Source organism: Mobula birostris, chromosome 22, assembly GCF_030028105.1.
Source record: "Mobula birostris isolate sMobBir1 chromosome 22, sMobBir1.hap1, whole genome shotgun sequence".
In the NCBI taxonomy this organism is placed as follows: domain Eukaryota; kingdom Metazoa; phylum Chordata; class Chondrichthyes; order Myliobatiformes; family Myliobatidae; genus Mobula; species Mobula birostris.
The window spans coordinates 53,054,441-53,078,393 of NC_092391.1; the positions used below are offsets into that span (position 1 = coordinate 53,054,441).

Genomic DNA, 23,953 nt, shown 5'->3' on the forward strand with positions numbered 1-23,953 from the left:
AGATATGGCCCACTATGATAGTATTGTCTGCAAGCTTGTAGATGGTGTTAGAATTAAAAAGAAAGAGAGACATAATTATATTGCATGCACTAAACTGGGTAGCGGGGTGGAAATGCGTAAGGAGGTATAAGACATTTCTCTCTGCTAGCCTGCTGGTCACCCTTGGGCAAGGTGTAATACCTGCCTATCTCCACCCCCCCCCACTGCCCCTCCATCCCCCAGTTGATCAGGATCACATGAAGCCATGGGAGCAGGTGGTGGATGGTCTTATGAGCAGCTGGTGCTTATCACAAGTCCTGCTTTTGTGACCACTGATGACAATGGCTGGGGTCACTTGTCTTGTAAAGACACTGCCCAGGAGAAGGCAATGGCAAACCAATTCTGTAGAAAAATTTGCCAGGGACAATTATGGTCATGGAAAGATGGTAATCAGCCACTTCAATATGATACTGCACATAATGATGACGGTGACACTAAACTGAACAAATTTAACAATGATTTCATCATTTGCTATCTCTAAAGATGCCTTTTCCTCATTCTCCAACAGTATTTCTTTAATTATATGCAGATCATTCTTCTAAATGCTACTTGAATTAAAAAAAAATATATTGAATGTACATCGGGAAAAGTGATGTGGATTTTTGTTGAATTGTTATTCATTGTTAATAAATCAGTCTCATTCCATTTCAGTTTGACTATGTTCCCCAAGTTGCAGAGTGGTCCAGAGAAACCAGAGGCTGTCACCTGATCAACCCAATTCCTCTAGAAAATTGGATTTTGGTTTTTACCCGAAAAAATTGCGATGTGGCTAAGAGTCTTCTCCAGACTTTGGGGAAAGTAGTGAAGGCAATGGGCATCAGCATGGACAAGCCATTAATGTAAGTATCCTGCCACAATGCACTCAAGGAAATTTAAATTATTTTAAAAAATAATTTGTATTTTCAAATAAATTTAAATTTCCTTGAGTAATCATCACTTACTATACCACAATTACTGCTACCAACTTTACTGATGGGTTAGGAAGATGGAAGTATGGTAGATGTGTCTTGGGCATTTTTGCACAAAGAGAAATCTGTTTCACACTAGTATCCTTTTACCTTTGCATAGGCTCCAGGCACCACTGAACAGCTTTTTTCAGTTGATTAAGTGGTCTAGCCCCACATGCATCAGGCCCTGTACAGATCCAGACTTTTACCTGATGGCTAGTAGGTAACATCAAAGTTCAAATGTTCAAAATAAATTTTACATTCAATGCATATATATGTCATTATATACAAACCTGAGATTCATTTTCCTGTAGAATAGTAGCTGTAGCAGTATCAATGAAAGGTCAACCAGAGTACAGAAGACAACAAACTGCAAATGCAAATATAAATAGCAATAAATCATGAGAACGTGAGATAGAGTCTTTAAAGTGAGATCATTGATTGTGGGAACATCTCAATGATGGGACAAGTGAGTGTAGTTATCCCCTTTGTTCAAGAGCCTGATGGTTGAGGGGCAGTAACGGTTCTTGAACCAGGCGGTCCGAGTGCTGAGGCTCTTGTACCTTCTACCTGATGCCAACAGCAAGAAAAGAGTATGGTTTGGGTGGTGGGGATCTCTGATGATGGATGCTGCTTTCCTACGACAGCGTATCATGTAGTTGTGCTCAGTAGTTGGGAGGGCTTTACCCGTGACATACTGGGCCAAATCCACTACCTTTTCAGTTAGTGCAAGGTAGATAATCCACCTGTCTCCCATTGATATTCAATAGTTGGGGTTCTTCTTACCACTTCTAGGTTGCACTTGCTCTGGAGTTATTTCTATTTTGAATTAAAGAAATTGTCTGATTTTGTTGAGTGGATAAATTTGAGGGGTAGGGGATGGAGTCTTATCTAGATACCAAAACAAAAAAAGCACTTTGGAAATCTTTAGCCAAAGGGTAGTGACCTGTGCAATTCGTTGCCACAGCTGGCTGTGGAGGCCATTTCATTGAGTATATTTAAAGTGGAGGTTGTTAGGTTACAGCGCATCAAAGGATGAAGGCAGGAGAAGGGGTTTAGAGAGTTTGTAAATCAGCCATGGTGGAATGGTGGAGTAGACTCGATGGGCCAAGTGACCTAATTCTGCTCCAATGTCTTATAGTGTTATAACATGCTAGAAATCACATTAAGTGAGACATCCTCCATGGCGAGAGTAAAACAGCTAGTATTTCAAAGCTTAGACTTTCTAAAGAGTCACTGACATTAACTCACCTTGTTAAACTCTCCACAGATACTGACTGCCCTGCTGAGTATTTCTGGCAGTCCTAGTTTTTGATGATTTTAAGTTAATTTGGTTAACCATTTGTTTCTGTATCTGGTAACTGATTTCTGTAGCTTTATATACAGGACTGAGTGTTATACACTAGATTATTATTAACTTTATCTGATCATTGTACTGCCAAAATCAAATGTTTATTGTAGTTTTAAAATGAACATTTATATTGTAGGATTGAAGTGGATGATCGCAGTGATGCATTTTTGAAGGCATTGCAGTCTAATGTTACTCATTCTACAAAAATGGTAAGAAACATTGTTAACACTGTTTTGGGTAGTTCAATTTCAATGATCTTAAAACCAGGGCTGGAGATGGAGGCTTCTTTTGCAGAGTGTGTTTTATGTCCTAAATGATAATCAAATGCAATGGCCCCACTCTTACAGAATAGGACATAGAATAGTACAGCACAGTACAGGCCCTTTGGCCCACAATGTTGTGCCGACCCTCAAACCCTGCCTCCCATTGAAGCCCCCACCTTAAATTCCTCCGTATACCTGTCTAGTAGTCTCTTAAACTTCACTAGTGTATCTGCCTCCACCACTGACTCAGGCAGTGCATTCCACGCACCAACCACTCTCGGAGTAAAAAACCTTCCTCTAATATCCCCCTTGAACTTCCCACCCCTTACCTTAAAGCCATGTCCTCTTGTACTGAGCAGTGGTGCCCTGGGGAAGAGGCGCTGTCTATCCACTCTATCTATTCCCCTTATTATCTTGTACACCTCTATCATGTCTCCTCTCATCCTCCTTCTCTCCAAAGAGTAAAGCCCTAGCTCCCTTAATCTCTGATCATAATGCATACTTTCTAAACCAGGCAGCATCCTGGTAAATCTCCTCTGTACCCTTTCCAATGCTTCCATATCCTTCCTATAGTGAGGTGACCAGAACTGGACACAATACTCCAAGTGTGGCCTAACCAGAGTTTTATAGAGCTGCATCATTACATCGCGACTCTTAAACTCTATCCCTCGACTTATGAAAGCTAACACCCCATAAGCTTTCTTAACTACCCTATCCACCTGTGAGGCAACTTTCAGGGATCTGTGGACATGTACCCCCAGATCCCTCTGCTCCTCCACACTACCAAGTATCCTGCCATTTACTTTGTACTCTGCCTTGGAGTTTGTCCTTCCAAAGTGTACCACCTCACACTTCTCCGGGTTGAACTCTATCTGCCACTTCTCAGCCCACTTCTGCATCCTATCAATGTCTCTCTGCAATCTTTGACAATCTTCTACACTATCTACAACACCACTAACCTTTGTGTCGTCTGCAAACTTGCCAACCCACCCTTCTAACCCCACATCCAGGTCGTTAATAAAAATCATGAAAAGTAGAGGTCCCAGAACAGATCCTTGTGGCACACCACTAGTCACAATCCTCCAATCTGAATGTACTCCCTCCACCACCACCCTCTGCCTTCTGCAGGCAAGCCAATTCTGAAACCACCTGGCCAAACTTCCCTGGACCCCATGCCTTCTGACTTTCTGAATAAGCCTACCGTGTGGAACCTTGTCAAATGCCTTTCTAAAATCCATATAAATCACATCCACTGCACTACCCTCATCTATATGCCTGGTCACCTCCTCAAAGAACTCTATCAGGCTTGTTAGACACGATCTGCCCTTCACAAAGCCATGCTGACTGTCCCTGATCAGACCATGATTCTCTAAATGCTCAGAGATCCTATCTCTAAGAATCTTTTCCAACAGCTTTTCCACCACAGATGTAAGGCTCACTGGTCTATAATTACCCAGACTATCCCTACTACCTTTTTTGAACAAGGGAAAAACATTCGCCTCCCTCCAATCATCCGGTACCATTCCGGTGGACAATGAGGACATAAAGATCCTAGCCAGAGGCTCAGCAATCTCTTCCCTCGCCTCGTGGAGCAGCCTGGGGAATATTCCGTCAGGCCCCGGGGACTTATCCGTCCTAATGTATTTTAACAATTCCAGCACCTCCTCTCCCTTAATATCAACATGCTCCAGAACATCAACCTCACTCATACTGTCCTCACCATCATCAAGTTCCCTCTCATTGGTGAATACCGAAGAGAAGTATTCATTGAGGACCTCGCTCACTTCCACAGCCTCCAGGCACATCTTCCCACCCTTATCTCTAATCAGTCCTACCTTCACTTCTGTCATCCTTTTTTTCTTCACATAATTGAAGAATTCCTTGGGTTTTTTTCCTTTACCCTACTTGCCAAGGCCTTCTCATGCCCCCTTCTTGCTCTTCTCAGCCCCTTCTTAAGCTCCTTTCTTGCTTCCCTATATTCCTCAGTAGACCCATCTGATCCCTGCTTCCTAAACCTTATGTATGCTGCCTTCTTCCACCTGACTAGATTTTCCACCTCACTTGTCACCCATGGTTCCTTCACCCTATCATTCTTTATCTTCCTCACCGGGACAAATTTATCCCAAACATCCTGCAAGAGATCTCTAAACATTGACCACATGTCCATAGTACATTTCCCTGCAAAAACATCATCTCAATTCACACCTGCAAGTTCTAGCCTTATAGCCTCATAATTTGCCCTTCCCCGATTAAAAATTTCCCTGTCCTCTCTGATTCTATCCTTTTCCATGATAATGCTAAAGGCCAGGGAGTGGTGGTCACTGTCCCCCAGATGCTCACCCACTGAGAGACCTGTGACCAGACCCGGTTCATTACCTAGTACTAGATCTAGTATGGCATTCCCCCTAGTCGGCCTGTCCACATACTGTGACAGGAATCCGTCCTGGACACACTTAACAAACTCTGCCCCATCTAAACCCTTGGAAATAATCAGATGCCAATCAATATTAGGGAAGTTAAAGTCACCCATGATCACGACCCTGTTATTTTCCCACCTTTCCGAAATCTGCCTCCCAATCTGCTCCTCTGTATCTCTGCTGCTACCAGGGGGCCTATAGAATACTCCCAATAGAGTAACTGCTCCCTTCCTGTTCCTGACTTCCACCCATACTGACTCAAACCCACCCTTTCTGTAGCTGTAATAGTATCCCTGACCAGTAATGCTACCCCTCCTTCCCTTTTTCTGCCCTCTCTATCCCTTTTAAAGCACTGAAATCCAGGAATATTGAGAAACCATTCCTGCCCTGGTGCCAGCCAAGTCTCTGTAATGGTCACTACATCATAATTCCATGTATGTATCCAAGCTCTCAGTTCATCACCTTTGTTCCTGATGCTTTTTGCATTGAGGTACACACATTTCAGCCCTTCTACCTTGCTATCTTTACACCGTTTATTCTGCTTCTCTTTCCTCAAAGCCTCTCTATATGTTAGATCTGGCTTTACTCCATGCACTTCTTTCACTGCTCTATCGCTCTGGATCCCATCCCCCTTTCAAATTAGTTTAAACCCTCCCGAACCATGCTAGCAAACCTACCTGCAAGGATATTGTTCCCCCTCGAGTTCAGGTGCAACCCATCCAATCTGTACAGGTCCCACCTTCCCCAGAAGAGATCCCAATGATCCAAAAATCCAAAATCCTGCTCCCTGCACCAACTCCTCAGCCATGCATTCAACTGCCATCTCCTCCAATTCTTACCATCTCTGTCACGTAGCACTGGCAACAGTCCTGAGAATGCCACCCTTGAGGTCCTGTTCTTCAGCCTTCTGCCTAGTTCCTGAAACTCACACTTCAGGACCTCATCCGTCTTCCTGCCTGTGTCGTTGGTCCCAACATGTATCACGACTTCTGGTTGCTTTCCCTCTCATAACAGGATGTCGTGCACCCGGTCAGAGACATCCCGGACCCCGGCACCCGGGAGGCAACAAACCATGCGGGTGTCCTTCTCACGTCCACAAAATCTCCTGTCTGCTCCCCTGACTATAGAGTCTCCAATGACAACAGCTCTCCTCTTCTCTGTCCCACGCTTCTGCACCACTGGCTCAGACTCAGTGCTGGAGGCCCTGCCACCGTGGCTCACACCTGGTTGGTCGTCCCCGCCAACAGTATCCAGGACGGTAAACTTATTATTCAGGGGAATGGCTACAGGGGTGCTCTGCACTACCTGTCTGCTTGCCTTCGCCGTCCCATTCTCCATTAAAGATATCCCCATACTGACCTGATCTGACCTACCTGCCAGCCGTCTTTGGAGCAGATCAGTTTTAGGTGGGCTGATGAAACAGTTATTGGAAGGAAGACAGAAGTAGGGAGTTGAGGGTGGTGCGTGTTGTGAAATATACCTGTTTGTGGTATTGCTGTGTCTCTGTGCCTTATCAGTGTCTATGAAAGTCTACAGCAGGCCATCTGTACCAGAGCCTGTTCTGCAGTCCTCTTGAATCTCTTTACCACTGTTCTGAAATTTTGCTTCGTTATTTGGTAGCTGTGTGCAACTACAGCTTTGTGTTAAAAGAATTCCTACGTGGGTGACTTCTGTGCCTCAGGGTTCCGTCACCCTCTCCGACCTCCAAAGACTTCATTTTTTGTTAATGTTTGAGACATTCTGAAGTCGCACCTTCTGCTACCTACATACAAATCTTGAAGGAACAATGATATTATTGATAGATAATCATTGAAGATTGTAGTGAGAATTTATATGAAAAGAAACTTAATGGGACACAGGATGCAAAGCTGGGCTGAAGTGGCAGATGGAGTTCAGTCTGGAAAAGTGTGAAGTGATTCACTTTGGAAAGTTAAGCTTGAAGGCAGAATACAGGATTGCAGGATTCTTAGTGTGGAGGAACAGAGTGATCTCAGGGGCAAAGTGCATTGACCCGTCAAAGCTACCATGCAATTTGATAGGATGGTTTAGAAGTTGTAAAGTAGGTTAGCCTTCATTAGGGGATTGAGTTCAAAAGTAGCAAAGTAATGTTGCAGCTGTATAAAACTGTGGTTAGACTGCACTTAGAATATTGTCACAAACATGAGAAAATCTACAGATGCTGGAAATCCAATGTAACACACCCAGAATGCTGTAGGAACTCAACAGGCCAGGCAGCATCTGTAGAAAAGAGGAAACGGCCGACGTTTTGGGCTGAGACCTTTCTTCAGGACTGGAAAGCAAGGGGAGGTCAGATTAAGAAGGTGGAAGGAGGGGAGGAAGAAGTACAATGTGGCAGGTGATAGGTGAAACTGGAAGGGGGTGTGAAGTAAGGAGCTGGGAAGTTGCTTGGTGAAAGAGATAAAGGACTGGAGAAGGGGGAGTCTGATGGGAGAGGATAGAAGACTTTGGAAGGGGGAGAAGCACCAGAGGGAGGTGATAGGCAGGTAAGGAGATAAGATGAGAGAAGGAAGCGGGCATGGGGAATGGTGAAGGAGGTGGAGGAGCATTTACTGGAAGTTCAAGAAATTGATGTCAATGCCATCAGGTTGGAGGCTACTGAGACAGAATAAAAGGCGTTACTCCTCCAACCTGGACTGACATGACAGAATGAGAAAGGGAAGTAGAATTGAAATGGGTGGCAACAGGGTGGATGAAATGTAGATGCTCTGCGAAGTGGTCTCCCAATCTATATCGAGTCTCACCGATATACAGGAAGCCTCTCTGGGAGATTGGATATAGTAGATGATCCTGATAGACTCGCAGGTGAAGTGATGCCTCACCTGGAAGGACTGGAGCCCTGAATGGAGGTGGTGTAGGGGCAGCTGTGGCACTTGTTCTGCTTGCAAGGATAGGTACCAGGAGGGAGATCAGTGGAGAGGGATGAATGGACAAGGGAGTCACAAAGGGAGCGATCCCTGCAGACAATGGAAAGTGGGGGTGGGGTTGGGGTTGAGGGGAGGGATGTACTTAATGGTGGGATCCCATTGGAGATGGCGGAAGTTACAGAGAATTATGTGTTGGTCTCAGAGGCTAGTAGGGTGGTAGGTGAGGACAAGAGGAACCCTATCCCTGGTGTGGCAGTGGGTAGGATGAGATGAGGGCAGACATGTGCGAATTGGAAGAGATGCGAGTGAGGCAGTGTTGGTCGTGGAGGAAGAGAAGTCCCTTTCTTTGAAGTAGGAGGACATCTCATTAGTTCTGGAATGAAACGCCTCATCCTGAGAGCAGTTGCAGACCCAACAGAAGGGCTTGGTAGTTTTAGATATCTAGACTATCTCCAGAAAAGGAGGGAAATCTCTGGAGATAGTATATCTATTGATATCTCTTATAAACTCACTGATTCTCACAGCTGCCTGGACTATACCTCTTTCCACTCTGTCACTTGTAAAAATGCCATCCCCTTCTGTCACTTCCTCCGACTGGGTCCTAGATGAGGCAACACTTCACCTGCGAGTCCTCTGTATCCAATGCTCCTGGTGTGGCCTCCTATATATCAGTGAGGCCTGACGTAGATTGGGAGACCGCTTCACCAAGCATCTTAAGTTCCGTCGCCAGAAAGAGCAGGATCTCCCTGTAGCCATCCATTTCAATTCTACTTTCTGTTCCCACTCCGACATGTCAGTCGATGGCTTCTCTACTGACATGATGAGGCCACATTCAGGTGGGGAAGCAACACCTTATATTCCATCTGGGTAGCCTCCAACCTGATGGCATGAATATTGATTTCTTGAACTTCTGGTAATGCCCCCTACCCCTTCACCATTGCACCTCATCTCCTTACCTGCTCATCACCTCCCTCTGGTGCTCCTCCCCCTTCCCTTTCTTCCATGGTGTTCTATCCTCTCCTGTCAGATTCCCTGTCCTCCAGCCCTTTAGCTCTTTCACCAATCAACTTCCCAGGTCTTTACTTTGCCCCTCGCCCTCTCCTGGTTTCACCCATCACCTGCCACCTTGTATTTCTTCCTCTCCCCACCTTAATCTGACTTCTCCCCTTCATTTTCAGTCCTGCAGAAGGAGCTTGGCCTGAAATACAGGTCCTCAATTCCTTGAAAGTGGTGTCACGGGTAGATAGGGTCATAAAGAGAGCTTTTGGATCATTGGCCTTCATAAACCAAGGTATTGAGTACAGGAGTTGGGATGTTATGTTGAAGTTGTATAAGGTATTGGTGAGGCCTAATTTGGAGTATCCTGTGCAGTTCTGAATACCTACCTACAGGAAAGATGTAAATAAGATTGAAAGAGCATGGAGAAAATTTTCAAGGATGTTGCCAGGACTTGACCTGAGCTATAGGGAAAGGTTGAATAGGTTAGGACTTTGTTCCCTGGCATGTAGGAGAATGAAGGGAGATTTGATAGAGGTATACAAAATCATGAGTGGTATAGATAGGGAAAATGCAAGCAGGTTTTTTTCCTACTGAGATTGAATGAGACTAGGAACTAAAAGCATTAGGTTAAGAGTGAAAGTTGAAATGTTGAAGGGGAACAGGTGGAGGAACTTCTTCACTGAGATTGTGGAACCAGCTGCCGGCACAAGTGGTCAGTGCAGGTCTGATTAAGAGAAATTTAGATCAGTACATGGATGGGAGGGGTTTGGAGGGCTATGGTACAGTTGCAGGTCAAAGGAACTAGGCAGAATAATAATTCAGCACGGACTAGATGGGTCAAAGGGCCTATTTCTGTGCTATAGTGTTCTATGACTCCATGAATCTAAGACAGGTTGTGCAAGTTTGGGCTTTTCTCTGGAGTGAAGGAGGATGAGGTGACGATAGAGGTATGTAAAATGATGAGAAGTATGTAAAATGTGGACCACCTGCAACTTTTTTACGAGAGGGCATAATTTAAAGATGATCAGAGGAAAGTATGAGGGCATGTCAGAGTAGTGTTTTTTTTTAACACAGTATTGGGTGTGTGGAGCGCCTTGCCAAGGGTGGTTGTAGGGGTGGTAGGGTCATTTCAGAGACTCCGAAAGAAAAATGGAGGGTGGTGTGGGAGGGAAGGGTTAGGTTGAACTTGGAGAAGGTTAAACTGTTGGCACAACATTGCAGGCCAAAGGCCCTGTACTGTTTTATTCAACCGGATATTTTGGGTAATGGGGAGGCGAGGTCAGTGTGTTTGTTGGGAGAGTATGAAACTTCATTCTGTTTAAATTAACTCTGGACAAATATCTAGGATAATTGGGAGGCAAGGGCAGTGTGGAGGGAGTATGAAACTTCATTCTCTGCCCTCAACAGGTGGTCTGTGTCCTTCCATCTAACCGCAAAGACAAGTACGACACTATCAAGAAATACTTGTGTGTTGAATGCCCCACTCCGAGTCAGTGTGTCGTCGCTCGCACTCTAAGCAAGCCTCAGGCCTTGATGGCCATTACCACAAAAATAGCTCTACAGATAAATTGTAAAATGGGTGGTGAACTGTGGAGTGTTGAGATACCTGTAAGTATTTGCACAATAATGATGGTGAACATGTTTTATGGTGTTGAAAGTAATATAGTTCTTTAAAACTAAAGTTCTTTCACAAATGCAAAAGCAGTATACACCTGTAATAGAACACAGAACAGTACAGCACAGGATCAGACCCTTTGGCCCATAATGTACTGAACCAATTAGATTAGTAATCAGATGGCTGACTAAACATACTGTGTCCCTTTTGCCTACACAATGTCCATACCCTTCCACTTTCTTCACATTCATGTATCTTAAAAGTCTCTAATATATCTGCCTCTAACAGCACCCCAGGCAGCGCCTTCCAGGTGCCACCACTCCCTGTATATATAAAAAAACTTGCCGCTCACAACTGAAATCACCCCCTCTCACTTTAAGTTCATGCCCTCTGACACTAGACATTTTAACTCTTGGCAAAAGATATCTGTCTACTCTATCTCTGCCTTTCATAATCTCATAAACCTCTATCAGATATCCCTTCAGTCTCTTCCATTTCAGGAAATACAATCCAAGTTTGTCCACCCTCTTGTTATATCACATGCCTTCTAATCCAGGTAACATCCTGTTATCAGACTCTATGCAATATTCCAGATGCGGCCTAACTAGAGTTTTATAAAGCTGCAACGTAGCTTTCTGAATTTTGAACTCATTTCCTTGACTAATAAAGGCAAGCTTGTCATAAGCCTTCTTAACCATCCTTTCAACCTGTGTAGCCACTTTCAGGGAGTTATGAATTTGGACCCCAAGATCTCTCTGCTCAACAATAGTGTTAAAGATCTTGCTCTTCACAGTGTACTGTTTCTTTGCATTTGACCTACCAAGTTGCAACACTTCACATTTGGCCAGGTTAAACTCCATCTGTCGTACTGGATTGACCAATGCAAAGACAAATCATACCACAAATACACTAACAGACGTAATTCTTTTTCAAACCTTTATTCTTCAGTCATAGCATGCTATGGGAGAAGTTACAGGCTGATCTCCCAAAAGAGCCAGTCCAGACACTGCCCCCGAATTACACAATTCTCCACAATTTATAACGTTGATCAGGTAGCAGGAAATCTTACAATTACAAGTTTAGACAATATTAGAATCATTCAATCACATGCTAAGATACAATTAGATGTAAAATAATCATTGGTTAGTTATTTATTATTTTAAGTCAAAGCTAGCCCATCAGTTCCTCATTCGGACACCTTCCCCTTTTCCCCAGAACATTCTAGCCCTTACACTATACTTCCCATATTTAGCTATACCTTGAGATGCTTCTGTGTGATCAGATAGTTCCTTATTTGAACCTTTGCCTATCTCTAGAGAACAATGACTAGTAGGACACCGGTTGCAGGGTAAAGCTTCTTTTTGACTGTCCAAAACAGTAAGCTAAGGCACCCACAAGGTGATTGATCATAAGTTAATCATTGTTCTTAGTCTATACCCCTATTTACCTATCCCTTCACTCCATCACATCTGCCATTTCTCAGCCTGTATCTGCAACTGATCTATCTCATGCTGTATTCTTTGCCAGCCTACTACTATATCCACAACACCAATCTTTGTATTACCTGCAGATTTACTCACCCACTCAATCTACATTTTCATCCAGGTTATTTACATACATCACAAACAGCAGAGGTTCCAGTACAGATCCCTGTGGAGCACCACTAATCACTGGCTTCCATCTAGAATAAGTCCCTTTGTCTTCTATGGGCAAGAAAATTCTGAATGCAAATGTCATTTCACCATAGATCCCATGCATCTCAATCTTTTGGATGAGCCTTCCATGAGGGACCTTGTCAAATCTGTTACTAAAATCCATGTAGACACCCACAGCTCTACCTTCATCAATCATCCTCGTCAAAATTCTCAATCAAGTTGGTAAGACACAGTTGCCCCACCCAAAGCTATGCTGGCGCTCTCCATAATTAGACCATGATTTTCCAAATGCTCATAAGAATCCTCTCCAGTAAATTCCATACCACTGACACAAGAATCACTGATCCATAGTTTCCAGGATTATACCTGGTTCCTTTCTTGAACAATGGAACAACATTAGCTTCTCAGCAGTCCTCTGGGACCTTGATTGTGGCTAGAGAGCACACAAAGATATTGCTCAAAGCCCCAGCACTCTCTTCTCTTGTCTGTCTCTGTAACCTGGGGTATATCCCATCAGGCCCTGGGGACTTATCCACCTTAATGCTTTTTAAGAGATCCAACACTACCCCCTCCTTTACCTTGAAATGCTGTAGCGTATCAATACTCTCGGCACTGATCTCCCTATTCTCCAAGGCCTTCTCCTTGGTAAATACTCATGTAAAGGACTCTTTAAGGATTTCACCAGCATCCTCCACATTGAAGTAAATGTTCTGCCCTTTATTGTTGAGTTGTCCTGCTCTCTCCCTAGTTATCATCTTGCTCCTAATGTATGTATAGGATGCCTTGGGATTCTCAAAGACTTTTCATGGATCCTCCTGGCTTTCCAAGTTCTCTTCTTGAATTCTTTTGTGGCTTTATAATATTCAAGAGCTCTGTTGGATTTTAGCTTCCTAAGCTTTACATACTTTTTCTTTTTCTTCTAGACAAAGTTCATTGCTTTGTTCATTGTTTGACCTCAGTGGTTTCCAATGTTGTTCATATCACTCAGTAACTGAGGCACCACGGTAGCATAGTGGTTACCATTGCAGCTCAGGCCGTTGGAGTTCAATTCTGGTGTCCTCTGTAAGGAATCTGTGTGTCCTCTGCATGGAATGTGTGGGTTTTCTCCAGGTGCTCCAGTTTCCTCCCACAGTCCAAAAATATATTGGTTAGTAGGTTAACTGGTCATTATAAATTGTACCGTGATTAGGTTAGGGTTAAATCAGGGTTGTCAGGTTTTGCTGGAAGGGCTGGAAGGACCTGTTCCATGCTGTATCTCTAAGTAAATATAATTTAAATCGAAATTAGAAGCTTATAAAGTTGCAGGAAACTGGAAGTCTGAATCATTACAGTACTATTCCTCTGGTTGTCAATTGTGCACTAATTTCAATATTTATAACTTTTTTTTAAACCTTACGTGGCTTTCAATCTGGTGCAATGGAAGGGTTTTCCATTTAAAAGCTGTGAATAAGCTCACTATTTGGGAGCTCGTTCCCCAAATTACTATTTCCCTCTCCCAATGTTTGGAAAGTTTGAAGGAGTATTGGGAGAATTAATATTAGTTGTCTGCACTTGAAATGCTTGACATGATGTTGAATGCTACAGTAAAATTCATGTGTTGAATTTGATAGATGAGAATTGTTCAAATCTGCCCATTGTTCAGAAATTGTGAAATGCTGGGCAATCCAGCTTTTACTGGAAATTAGTACAGTCCTTAGTGAGGTATTTGCTTTAATTAAATTTCATTTTAAGATAGTTCTAGATGATTGTAAGTAAACATTTATTGTCATACAAGTTCTACTTTAAAGATTAAGATAATTTTAGAATACAGTAAATTCTGAAAAATTGGCCACCATTTAAATATAGTGGATTCTGGTTAATGGGCATCGGTTAACTGGTGCAGCTGTTTATTTGGAACAATTCTTAAAGAACAAAATCTAATTGAGAAAATAGCAGGGATTCTCTTCATTTATTTGGGACTGTAAGCCACTTAATTGGAACAGACTTGCTGAACAGCTTCTAACAAGTGTTAGTCAAAATGACAATGAAGATTTGAAGGATGCAGTCATCAGAATCATTGTGTGAAGGCAGTCCGGTGTCTGTGCTGATTTTGTTCACTTACAGTCAATCAGGAGAACATGGCAGCATACATTGGATGAATTCCTCTGGCAATAACTATTAGGAAACAATATGCAGTAGTATTAGTACTGTAGTAGTATTGGTAGTGTTCTAATTTTTTAAAATTTTATTTCAATACTCAGTTTGTGTTTCTTGCATGTTTTTAATTATTCCCATGAAACTCTGGCAGATTGGGGCAGCTCCTTAATTGGACCAAAATGTACTGGTCCTGATGTGTCCCAATTCACTGGAATCCACTGTAATTTTACGGAATGAGTTATTTTAATCTTAAATCCACCACGTGACATTTAACATGAAGGTTTTATAGCTCAAACAGCTGATGGTGATCGGTATTGACTGTTACCATGATAATGCTGCCGGAAAAAGGTCAATTGCAGGATTTGTTGCCAGTCTTAATCAATCAATAACCAGGTAAGCTCCAATTTAACTTATTCCTGGGAAAACTAGGTATGTTAGTTGTCTAAACCCAAGTTTTAGGTTGAAATCAAATTAACCATTCACATTTTCAGAAGCTTGTCTTTGGATAGGTGTGGATAGGTGGCAACTCTGTGGCTGTGAAGAGGGTAAATAAGAGCTATTCATTTGCACCACTATTCCTATTCCCTTTGTGTTCAGTGCTGCTGATGCAGCTTCCTCCACATTGATGAATCCTATTGTAAATTGGGGGATCACATCATTGAGCACCTTCGCTTCAGCTGCCAAAAGCAGAGCTTCCTGGTGATCAAGCATTTTAGTTTTGATTCCCATTCCCATTCCAACATGCCCCACCTCGGGGTGGGGAGCAGCATCTTATATTCCATCTGGGTAAATTTTCTCCTTGTGGTTAAGTTTTTCCCTCCCCCCCCCTTTTATTCTCCACACTGGCCTCTTACCTCTCTTCACCTGTCTGTCACTCCTCTCCCCCCATCCCATTATCCGATGGTCCACTCTCCTCTCCTATCAGATTCCTTCCTCTCCAGCACTTTACCTTTCACACATGTGGCTTCACCTATCACTTTCCAGCTATCCTCCTTCCCCTCTTCCAGCTTTTTATTCTGGCATCTTCTCCCATCCTTTCCAATCCTGAAGCAAGGCCTTGGGGTCTTGGCTCAAAATATAAATTATTTATTCACTTCCACAGATTCTGCCTGACCTGCTGAGTCTTCCATCATTTTGTCTGTGTTGCTCTGGATTTGCAACATCTACAGAATCTCTTATGTTTATCATTTCAATGGGATCTAAATTAACAAATAAAGATTACTTTGTCAGAATCTTCTCCATTCTCCACTCTGGAAAAGTCGACACATTTTAAAAGCCCCATTCACAGTTCCAATGGTAGATCTTCAATATTTATCCACAAATGCTGCCTGACGTGCTTAATTTCTACTGTGTTTTATTTCAGACTTGGTGCAAGTTGGCTTTTGAGTTTTCAACCCAGTGCAACTGTTTAGCTTTATATGGAGCTGAATTCTGCTCGGCTCCCCTATCAGAAATGCTCTTCCCTAGAAATCAAGTGTCTGATCAGGATTGTACGGGTGTCTTGACAAATTACACATAAAAAAATGAGAACAATTTGTAAAATCTTGGGTATGAAGATTATGGAGTATGTTGAGTAATGGCATTTCTGTCCAGTTGGAATATCTGATGATGTCCATTTGGATTGTCTGGAGATGAACATTGATTTCTCAATCTTCCAATGATGCTTCCTCACCCACCCTTGCTCCTCTCTCATGTTATCTCCTTGCTCGCCCATTGCTTCCCTCTGGTGCTCCTCCCCCCTTTTTTCTTTCTTCCATGGGCACCTTTCACCAATCAATTTCCTAGCTCTTTGCTTCATCCCTCCCCCTCCAAGTTTCACCTATCACCTGGTGTTTCTCTCTCCCCTTCCCCCACTTTTCAAATCTACTCTTCAGCTATTTTTCTCCAGTCCTGCCAAAGGGATTCAGCCCGAAATGTTGACTGTACTTTTTTCCAGAGATGATGCCTAGCCTGCTGAGTTCTTCCAGCATTGTGTGTGTTGCTCTGGAGATGTCCATTTAGATTTTCTAAAGATGTCCATTTGGATGTGCTGATAATATCTTTTAAAGTTCTTGATTACCTGTTTTTGAAGCAAGTGTAAAGATGCGTGACAAGTTCTAGAACGAGACAGCCAAGGTAAAGGATTATTCCAGACATCTTTTCAGATTGAATTTCTGATTAACTGACCTTTGTGACTAGATGGTTTTCTCGCTGTATTGTACAAGACCGGGGACAAGAACTTGTGGATGGATTGAAAACTTGCTTCCAAGGTAGGGTTGTATATGTCACTTACACCAACTTTTGTCCAAGTTTGTAGATGCATTTAGTGTATTCATAATCTGAGTGAAGACTATTGGGATATACACAGTCATTAGATCATCTTATCCCTTAAAGCTGAGCTTTGATCTAATGCGACTGTTGTGTATAGGTATAAGGAGTGATACCTCTCCAGACTTGAGGGATGTCTTTGGACACCTGCATGGGCCCTGATATGCCTTCCTTTTCATTGGCTACGTAGAACAGTCCATGTTCCAAGGCTTCCAAGTAATGCTCTCCAACTCTTTCTCTGTTATATTGACAACTGCATTGGTACTGCTTCATGCGGAGCACATCACTTTCATCAATGCTGCCTCTAACTTTCACCCTGCCCTTAAATTCCCTTGGTCCATTTTTGACACCTCTCTCCCTCTCAGAGGTATCTCTGAAGACAAATTGTTGATCAATTTCCATGACTTTCTTGACTATACTACTTCCCACTCTGTCTTTTCTAAAAATGGTTCCCTTTTTTCAGTTACTTTGTCTCCACCATATCTGTTCCCAGGATGCGGTTTTCCTTTCCAGGATATTAGAGATTACGTCCTTCAAAGAACAGGGTTTCCCTTCCTCCACCATTGAATGCTGCCCTCACCTGCATCTCCTCCATTTCCTGAATATCCTCGCTCACCCCATCTTCCCACTGCCTTAACAGTAATAGAGTTCCTCTCCTCCTTACCTATCATTCCAACAGCTTCCACATCCAACACATTCTCCACAACTTCTGCATTTCCAAAGGGATCCTACTATCAAAGATAATCCCCCTCACCCCCCTGCTTTCTGCAAGGATTGATCCCTCCATGATTTTCTTGTCCGTTCGTCCCTCCCCACATGGCACTTATCCCTGCAAGTGGCCAAAGCACTACACCAAGTACCCTCCAACCTGATGGCATGAATATCAATTTCTCATTCTGATAAAAAAAATCTCTCCTCTCCCCCCCCCCCACCCGCTTCTTCTATTCCACACTCTGTTCTTACCTCTTTTCACTTCCCTATTACTTTCATTTGGGTCCCCTCCTACTTCCCTTTCTCCTATGGTCCACTCTCCTCTCCTATCAGATTCTTTCCTCTCCTGCCCTTTACCTTTCCTACCTGCCTGGCTTCACCGATCACCTTCTAACTATCCTCCTTCCCCTCACCCACCTTTTTATTCCCCCTTTCCAGTCCTGATGAAGGGTCTCTGCCTGAAACGTCAACTGTTTATTCGTTTCCATAGATGCTGCTTAAGCTGCTGAGTTCCTTCAGCGTTTTGTATGTGTTGCTTAAGATTTCTAGTGTCTGCAATTTCTTGAATATATGTGTGAAGAGAAGATTTACCAGATTGATTTGTGGTAAGGTGCATTTTTATAAGAATTAAACAGACCAGGCCATAGTCTCTTCGGTGTAAAAGAATCAAAAGGGATCCTAAATGAAAAAAAAAATTCTTCAGAGGGTGTGACAGGAGGAGACACTTGCTGCCATGTCAAAAATATGAATCTGAACCTCAAGAGGCCAGTCAGTTGGGTCAAATAATTGCTTCATCCCAAAGGTTTGGAATTCTCCACTTAAAGGTTATGGAGCTGATTTGGAATTCTTCACTTAGAGGCTATGGAACTATTACTGAGACAAGATTGATAGATTTTTCAATGTTTGGACACTCAGAGACAAGGAGAAGCACAGCTCTGAGTAAAAGATCAAGCACATTTTTACTGAATGACAGCAAAGGAAAGGTAGAAAGGGCTACAGCTGTTTGAGCTTGGTGTAAGATGCCATTTACACCTCCTTCCAACGTAATTCTGTAGAGGGAAAAAAACTGTCAACACCATCACAAGTTGATTTAATTTTCACTGAGGCTGTTTGACCAAATGAAAAATGGCTGGAGTCACCTTGGTGCAAGGGTATTTATTGTGTGCGTCAAAATTCAAACTTGCAAAAAATAGAGAACAGCTGCCAGTATTTACAAAAAGATATTTACTAGAAAACACAATAATAGCTGTGTACTGATACTTGTCCAGAGTGTCCAGAGTCCAGGGATCTCTCTGCCTCACTGAGGGCAATCAGCTCCTTTATCTTTGACACTAGGACATACCATCTTTAATTACCAACAAAGTTAACTTAAGACTACACATGAATTAGAGTATGATGCTGCACCCCACAATGTAGTTACAATCATATCACAAAATAAATGGAAGTATCTACCTTAAATACTGTATACAAACAACATTACACATTTACGTATCCCCATTACTAAAGAAATGGAATAATCCACTGTGTATGGTGGGAAAGACATCATAAAACCAGCCCGAGCACTTCAGCTCGACTTAGGGTCCATTATGAGAATATACCAGGGAAGATATTGGAAGTGCATACACTCAGCACAATAGCAGCAGAATGACAAGGAAATGTGTGTGTGAATGGCCTGTGCAAGGAGGCAAATCAAGTTTATTGTCATTTAATTAGATACAGTACATTTATACTGTCAAATGAGACAATGTTTCTCTGAACCAGGTTGTAAAGCACAGTAATCCATGTAACACATAACACACAATAACTTATGAAAGTAAGGATAAAATCGACAGATGAATCACACGTAAATAACAAACTAAGGTGCATAAATTAAATATTGTAAGGTACAGAACAGATTAACCAGTGATACTTTGAATGCAATGCGCAGGGAGTTTGGAAGTCTAATGGCCCGAAGGAAGACTGTTTCATATCCCAACCGTTCTTGTTTTTATACATTGGAGTCTCCTGCATGATGGTAGAAAGTCAAAGAGGATGCTGGATGATTTGGTGGGATCCTTAATACTAAGGGCCCTGCATATGCAGTGCTCCTGATGTGTCCCCGAGTGATGTTAGGGAGACCCCTGTGATCCTCTCAGCTGTTCTCACAGTCCTTTGTAGGGACTTCCAGTCTGATGCTCGGATCTTTCCATACCAGATGGAGATGCAGCTTTTCAGGAATGATTTTACCAAGTACTCTCCCTCACAGAGGCCTTGGATATATTTAACTAGGTCAAAATCAATTTTCCTTTCTTCACTCAACTAGATACAGCTGACATGTGTGGGACTAGGCAGAAAATGGTTTGGCACAGCCAAGAAGGGCTAAAAGGCCTGTTTCTGTGCTGTAGTTTTTCTATGGTTTCTATGGACATTGAAGAAGACTTGGGGGAGGGGGGGAGTGTGGTTAGAAGCTACTGATCGTTGTCCTGATCGTTGTCCTGTAGAGAATCTTAAAATGGAAGACAGCTCATCAAAATTAATGAACGAAGCAGAACTTAAAATGAAGTTGATTTTGTTAACCTTGCAATAATAACCAGAAAGTATTTGAACTGATCATTAGGGGTGAAGTTGAAAGAGCACCTATAAAGATAAAAGGATAACCAGGGTTAGATATCTTGGTGGGCTCTGTTGTAGACAAAGCCCTAACCCTGATGCGAGGTCTGCCAGGCGTTATAGAGGCAAGCAAACGTTGCCGGGTTATTGACAGATTTACTAATTTTTCTGGCTGCTGAAGAGGTACCAGATGACCAGGGGATGGCAGGTATGTTATCTTATTCAAAAAGGGTAAAAAAAAAATGATAACCCTGTGTGTCTAATGTTGATGTCAATGAAATTGAGATGAGGTCTACTTAAAGATAGTCAATATTAGGTTTTATTGGGGGTGCTGTGTGACTAATGTGAAAATTCAAAGTGCACTGAGAACAGTTGGGTTGATATGGTCAACATGGGCATAGAAATGGCAAAGGGTCCTGAATCCCTGGCCAAGTGTGAGGTATTGCTCCTTGGAAGATCCAGTGTTAATAGTGAAGCCCTTGATACGTGGAAGATCCAAGTCCATAGCTCCATGAAAGTTGATAGGGTTGTAAAGAATGTGTATGACATTACACGCCTTTATGAAATGAGGCAGTGTTCAAGTCAGGAAGTTATTTTGCAACTTTATAAAACACTGGTTAGGTCCATCTGAAGCATTCATTTCTGGTGACCTCATAGGAAGGATGTGGAGGCTGAAGTTTTACTAGGATACTTCCCAAGTTAGAAAGCATAACCTATGAGAGGTTGGACAAACTTGGGTTGTTTTCGCTGGAGCGGCAGAGGCTGAGAGGAGACCTGACAGAAGTGTAAGCATAGGTAGAGTAGACGGCCAATACCTTTATCCCAGGGTTGAAATATCTAATGCTAGAGGGCTCGCATTTAATGTAAGAGAGGTGTGAGTTCAAAGGAGATGTGCGAGGCAAGTTCTAAAACTGGTGAGTTCCTGGAATATGCTGCTAGGGTGATATTTGAAGCAGATCGGTAGAGTTCTTAACTAGGCAATGAATGTGCACGGGCTGGAGGGATATGGACGTTGTATAGGCAGAAGGATTAGTTTACTTAGACAGACATTTAATTACTAGTTTAATTAGTTCAACACAACGTTGTGGACTGAAGGGTCTTTTCCTGTGCTGTACTCTTTCTTTGTGCATAGACTTAAGGAAAGCTTTTGACAGGGCCCCTCATGGAAGACCACTCCAAAAGATTAGAGCCCAGGGGATCCAGGGCAAATTGGATCAGAATTAGCTTGGCAATAGGAGGGGTTATGGAGTAAGGTACTATAATTGAAAGTCTGTGGCCAGTGGTGCAGCCATTAATGCTGGAAACATTAATTTGGATATTTATGTACGAGGTAATGATTGTTAAGAAAGAAAATTGGTAGCATTCTTAATAATGAGGGAGGTGAGGCTACAGGATGCCAGCTAGTAAAGTTCAAAGTACCTTTATTATCAATATATATAAACATTATACAATTTTGAGATTCGTCCCCTTATAGGCAGCCACAAAATAAAGAAACAAACTATTCAGGAGCAATTCCTTCCCCCTCTGCCATCTGATTCCTAAATGGACACTGAACCCATGAACACTCACTACTTTTTTATTATTTCTGTTTTTATACTACTTTAAATTCAACTATTTAATATACATATATACTTACTATAATTTATTCACTTATTTTTTTCTATATTATCATGTACTGCATTGCACCACTGCTGGTAAATTAAGTTAACAAATTTTATGACACATGCCAGTGATATTAAACCTGATTCTGATTCTGAAACTTAATAGAGCCCATTTAAAAAGAGGACCCAATGTGCAGAAAAAGCAAATAGTGCAAACAATAAAAATAAGCAAATAACATTCATACAGAAGTTTTTAAAAGTGAGTCCAAAGCCATGAAGCCAGTCACAGCCGATCCAGGAGCCCTTGGTTGTCTCAGTTCTGCACAGAGACAAGTAAACCTCACAAGCAGCAAACTGAACACCAGCCTGCCCCTTGCCTCTGGCCCTGACACCCTGCCTTTTCAATCTGGCCTGCACTAAAGTCTGTCAAACAGCGGGTTCTTTCTCACTCTGAACCCGGGCCCCGCTGCTTTGATACACTCTCGGGCCCGGGACCCTCCACTCAATTCGGCCCATAGCCAACCTTTGCAATTTGGCCCAGCACTTAAGTCGTCAAATCTCGGCTTGTCTCTCGCTCTTGGGCCTGGGCCCCACCACCTTGATTCAGCCCGTACACACCAGACTGCAGCTGTCCTGCACCTTTGAAGCTTCAGTTCACACTGCAAAAATGCTGGGACATACAGATGGTTCAAATGCTTGTCTCCGAAAGGGAAGTTGCAGGCTATTGATTGAAGTGATTATTTTTGAGAAAAAGTATGATTAATAAAATGATTAATATCGTTGTGTATGCTGCCACCAAGTCGTCGCTGTGCTACACTGGTGTCATAAACCGAAAAATATAATGACTAGTAGCTAAGATGTGCATGATTTGCAAGTCCCCAGGCAGTTTGAGGATGAAGGGTCTTGATATGCAAGTCATTGATGGGAGCACAGGTTGGGAAGGCATAATGATATTTGCTTTCATTTTCTGTGGCATGGGATTTTGAGCAGAGATTAGCTTGGGGTTTAGTGTGTAGTCCAGGTTGCTGTGATATAGGAAGGATGCGACTGCACAGGAGAGGGTGCAGAGGAAAATAACAGGATGTTGCCTAGAAACTGGATAAATTGGGTTTGTTTTCCTTCGTGGTGAGGTGGAGGCGACTCTGGGATCCTACCATTAAGCACATCTTTCCCTCCCTTCCCCTTTATGTAGGGATCACTCTCTACGTGACTCTTGTCCACTCATCCCTCGACACTGATCTCCCTCCTGGAATTTAACCTTTCTGGTTACACCTGCTCCTGCACCTCCCTCACCATCATCCAGAGCCCCAAATAGTCCTTCCAAGTGAGGCAACACTTCACCTGTGAGTCTGTGCTCCAGGTATGGCATTGGCATCCTCTATGTTGGTAAGACCCAGCACAGACTGGGGGACTGCTTCTTCAAGGACTTCATTCTGTCCATCGCAAAAGACAGATCTCCTGGTGGATACCCATTTCAATTCAACTTGCCATTCCCGTTCTGACATGTCTGTTCATGCCCTCCTCTGCTACATGATGAGGCCACACTTAGACTGGAGGATTAACACCTCATATTCTGTGTGGACACGTGGCCAAGTGGTTAAGGCCTTGGACTAGCGACCTGAAGGTCGTGAGTTCAAGCCCCAGCCGAGGGAACGTGTTGTGTCCTTGAGCAAGGCACTTAATCACACATTGCTCTGTGACGACACTGGTGCCAAGGTCCTAATGCCCTTCCCTTGGACAACATTGGTGTCCAGGAGAGGGGAGACTTGCAGCATGGGCAACTGCTGGTCTTCCATACAACCTTGCCCAGGCCTGTGCTCTGGAGAGTGAAGACTTTCCAGGCGCAGATCCATGGTCTCGCAAGACTAACGGATGCCTTTAATTCTGTCTGGGCAATCTCCAATCTTATGGCATGAACTTTGATTTCTCAAAGTTCTGGTAATTTCTACCACCTCCCCCTCCTCTTTTCCTTTCCTCATTCTGGCTACTCTCTCCCCACTTCTCACCTGCCCATCACCTCCCACTGGTTCCCCTCCTTTCCCTTTCTTCCATGGTCCACTTTCCTGTTAGATTCCTTTTTCAGGCTCTTATCTCTTCCATCTATCTCCACCCAGCTTCTGGCTTCAGGCCCATTCCCCCACCTAACCATCTCCCCCCTCACCCACCAGCTTGTACTCCACCTCTCCCCCATCATCATATACTGGCTTATGCCCCCTTCCTTTCTAGTCCTGATAAGGGTATAAAACATCAATTGTTTATTCTCCACTGGAGATGCTTCCCTGACTGGCTGAGTTCCTCCAGCATTTTGTGTGTTACTGTGTACAAGCTCAAAAGTTGAAAGTAAATGTATTATCAAAGTACATGTATGTCACCATATACAACCCTGAGATTCGTTTCCTTGCGGGCATACACAGTAAGTCCACAATAGAATCAATGAA

The 23,953-nt window shown here is 43.0% G+C and overlaps 1 protein-coding gene across 1 annotated transcript in view; it reads left to right on the forward strand.

Moving 5' to 3' along the window:
• Nucleotides 1–23,953, forward strand: part of piwil1 (piwi-like RNA-mediated gene silencing 1) — a 100,001-nt gene that overhangs the window by 71,351 nt on the left and 4,697 nt on the right. Inside the window, exons 13-17 of the mRNA XM_072239976.1 lie at nucleotides 691–878; nucleotides 2,474–2,546; nucleotides 10,309–10,509; nucleotides 14,597–14,700; nucleotides 16,486–16,556. Of these exons, the coding sequence (XP_072096077.1) occupies nucleotides 691–878; nucleotides 2,474–2,546; nucleotides 10,309–10,509; nucleotides 14,597–14,700; nucleotides 16,486–16,556 (637 nt within the window). The remainder of the gene's footprint in view (nucleotides 1–690; nucleotides 879–2,473; nucleotides 2,547–10,308; nucleotides 10,510–14,596; nucleotides 14,701–16,485; nucleotides 16,557–23,953) is intronic.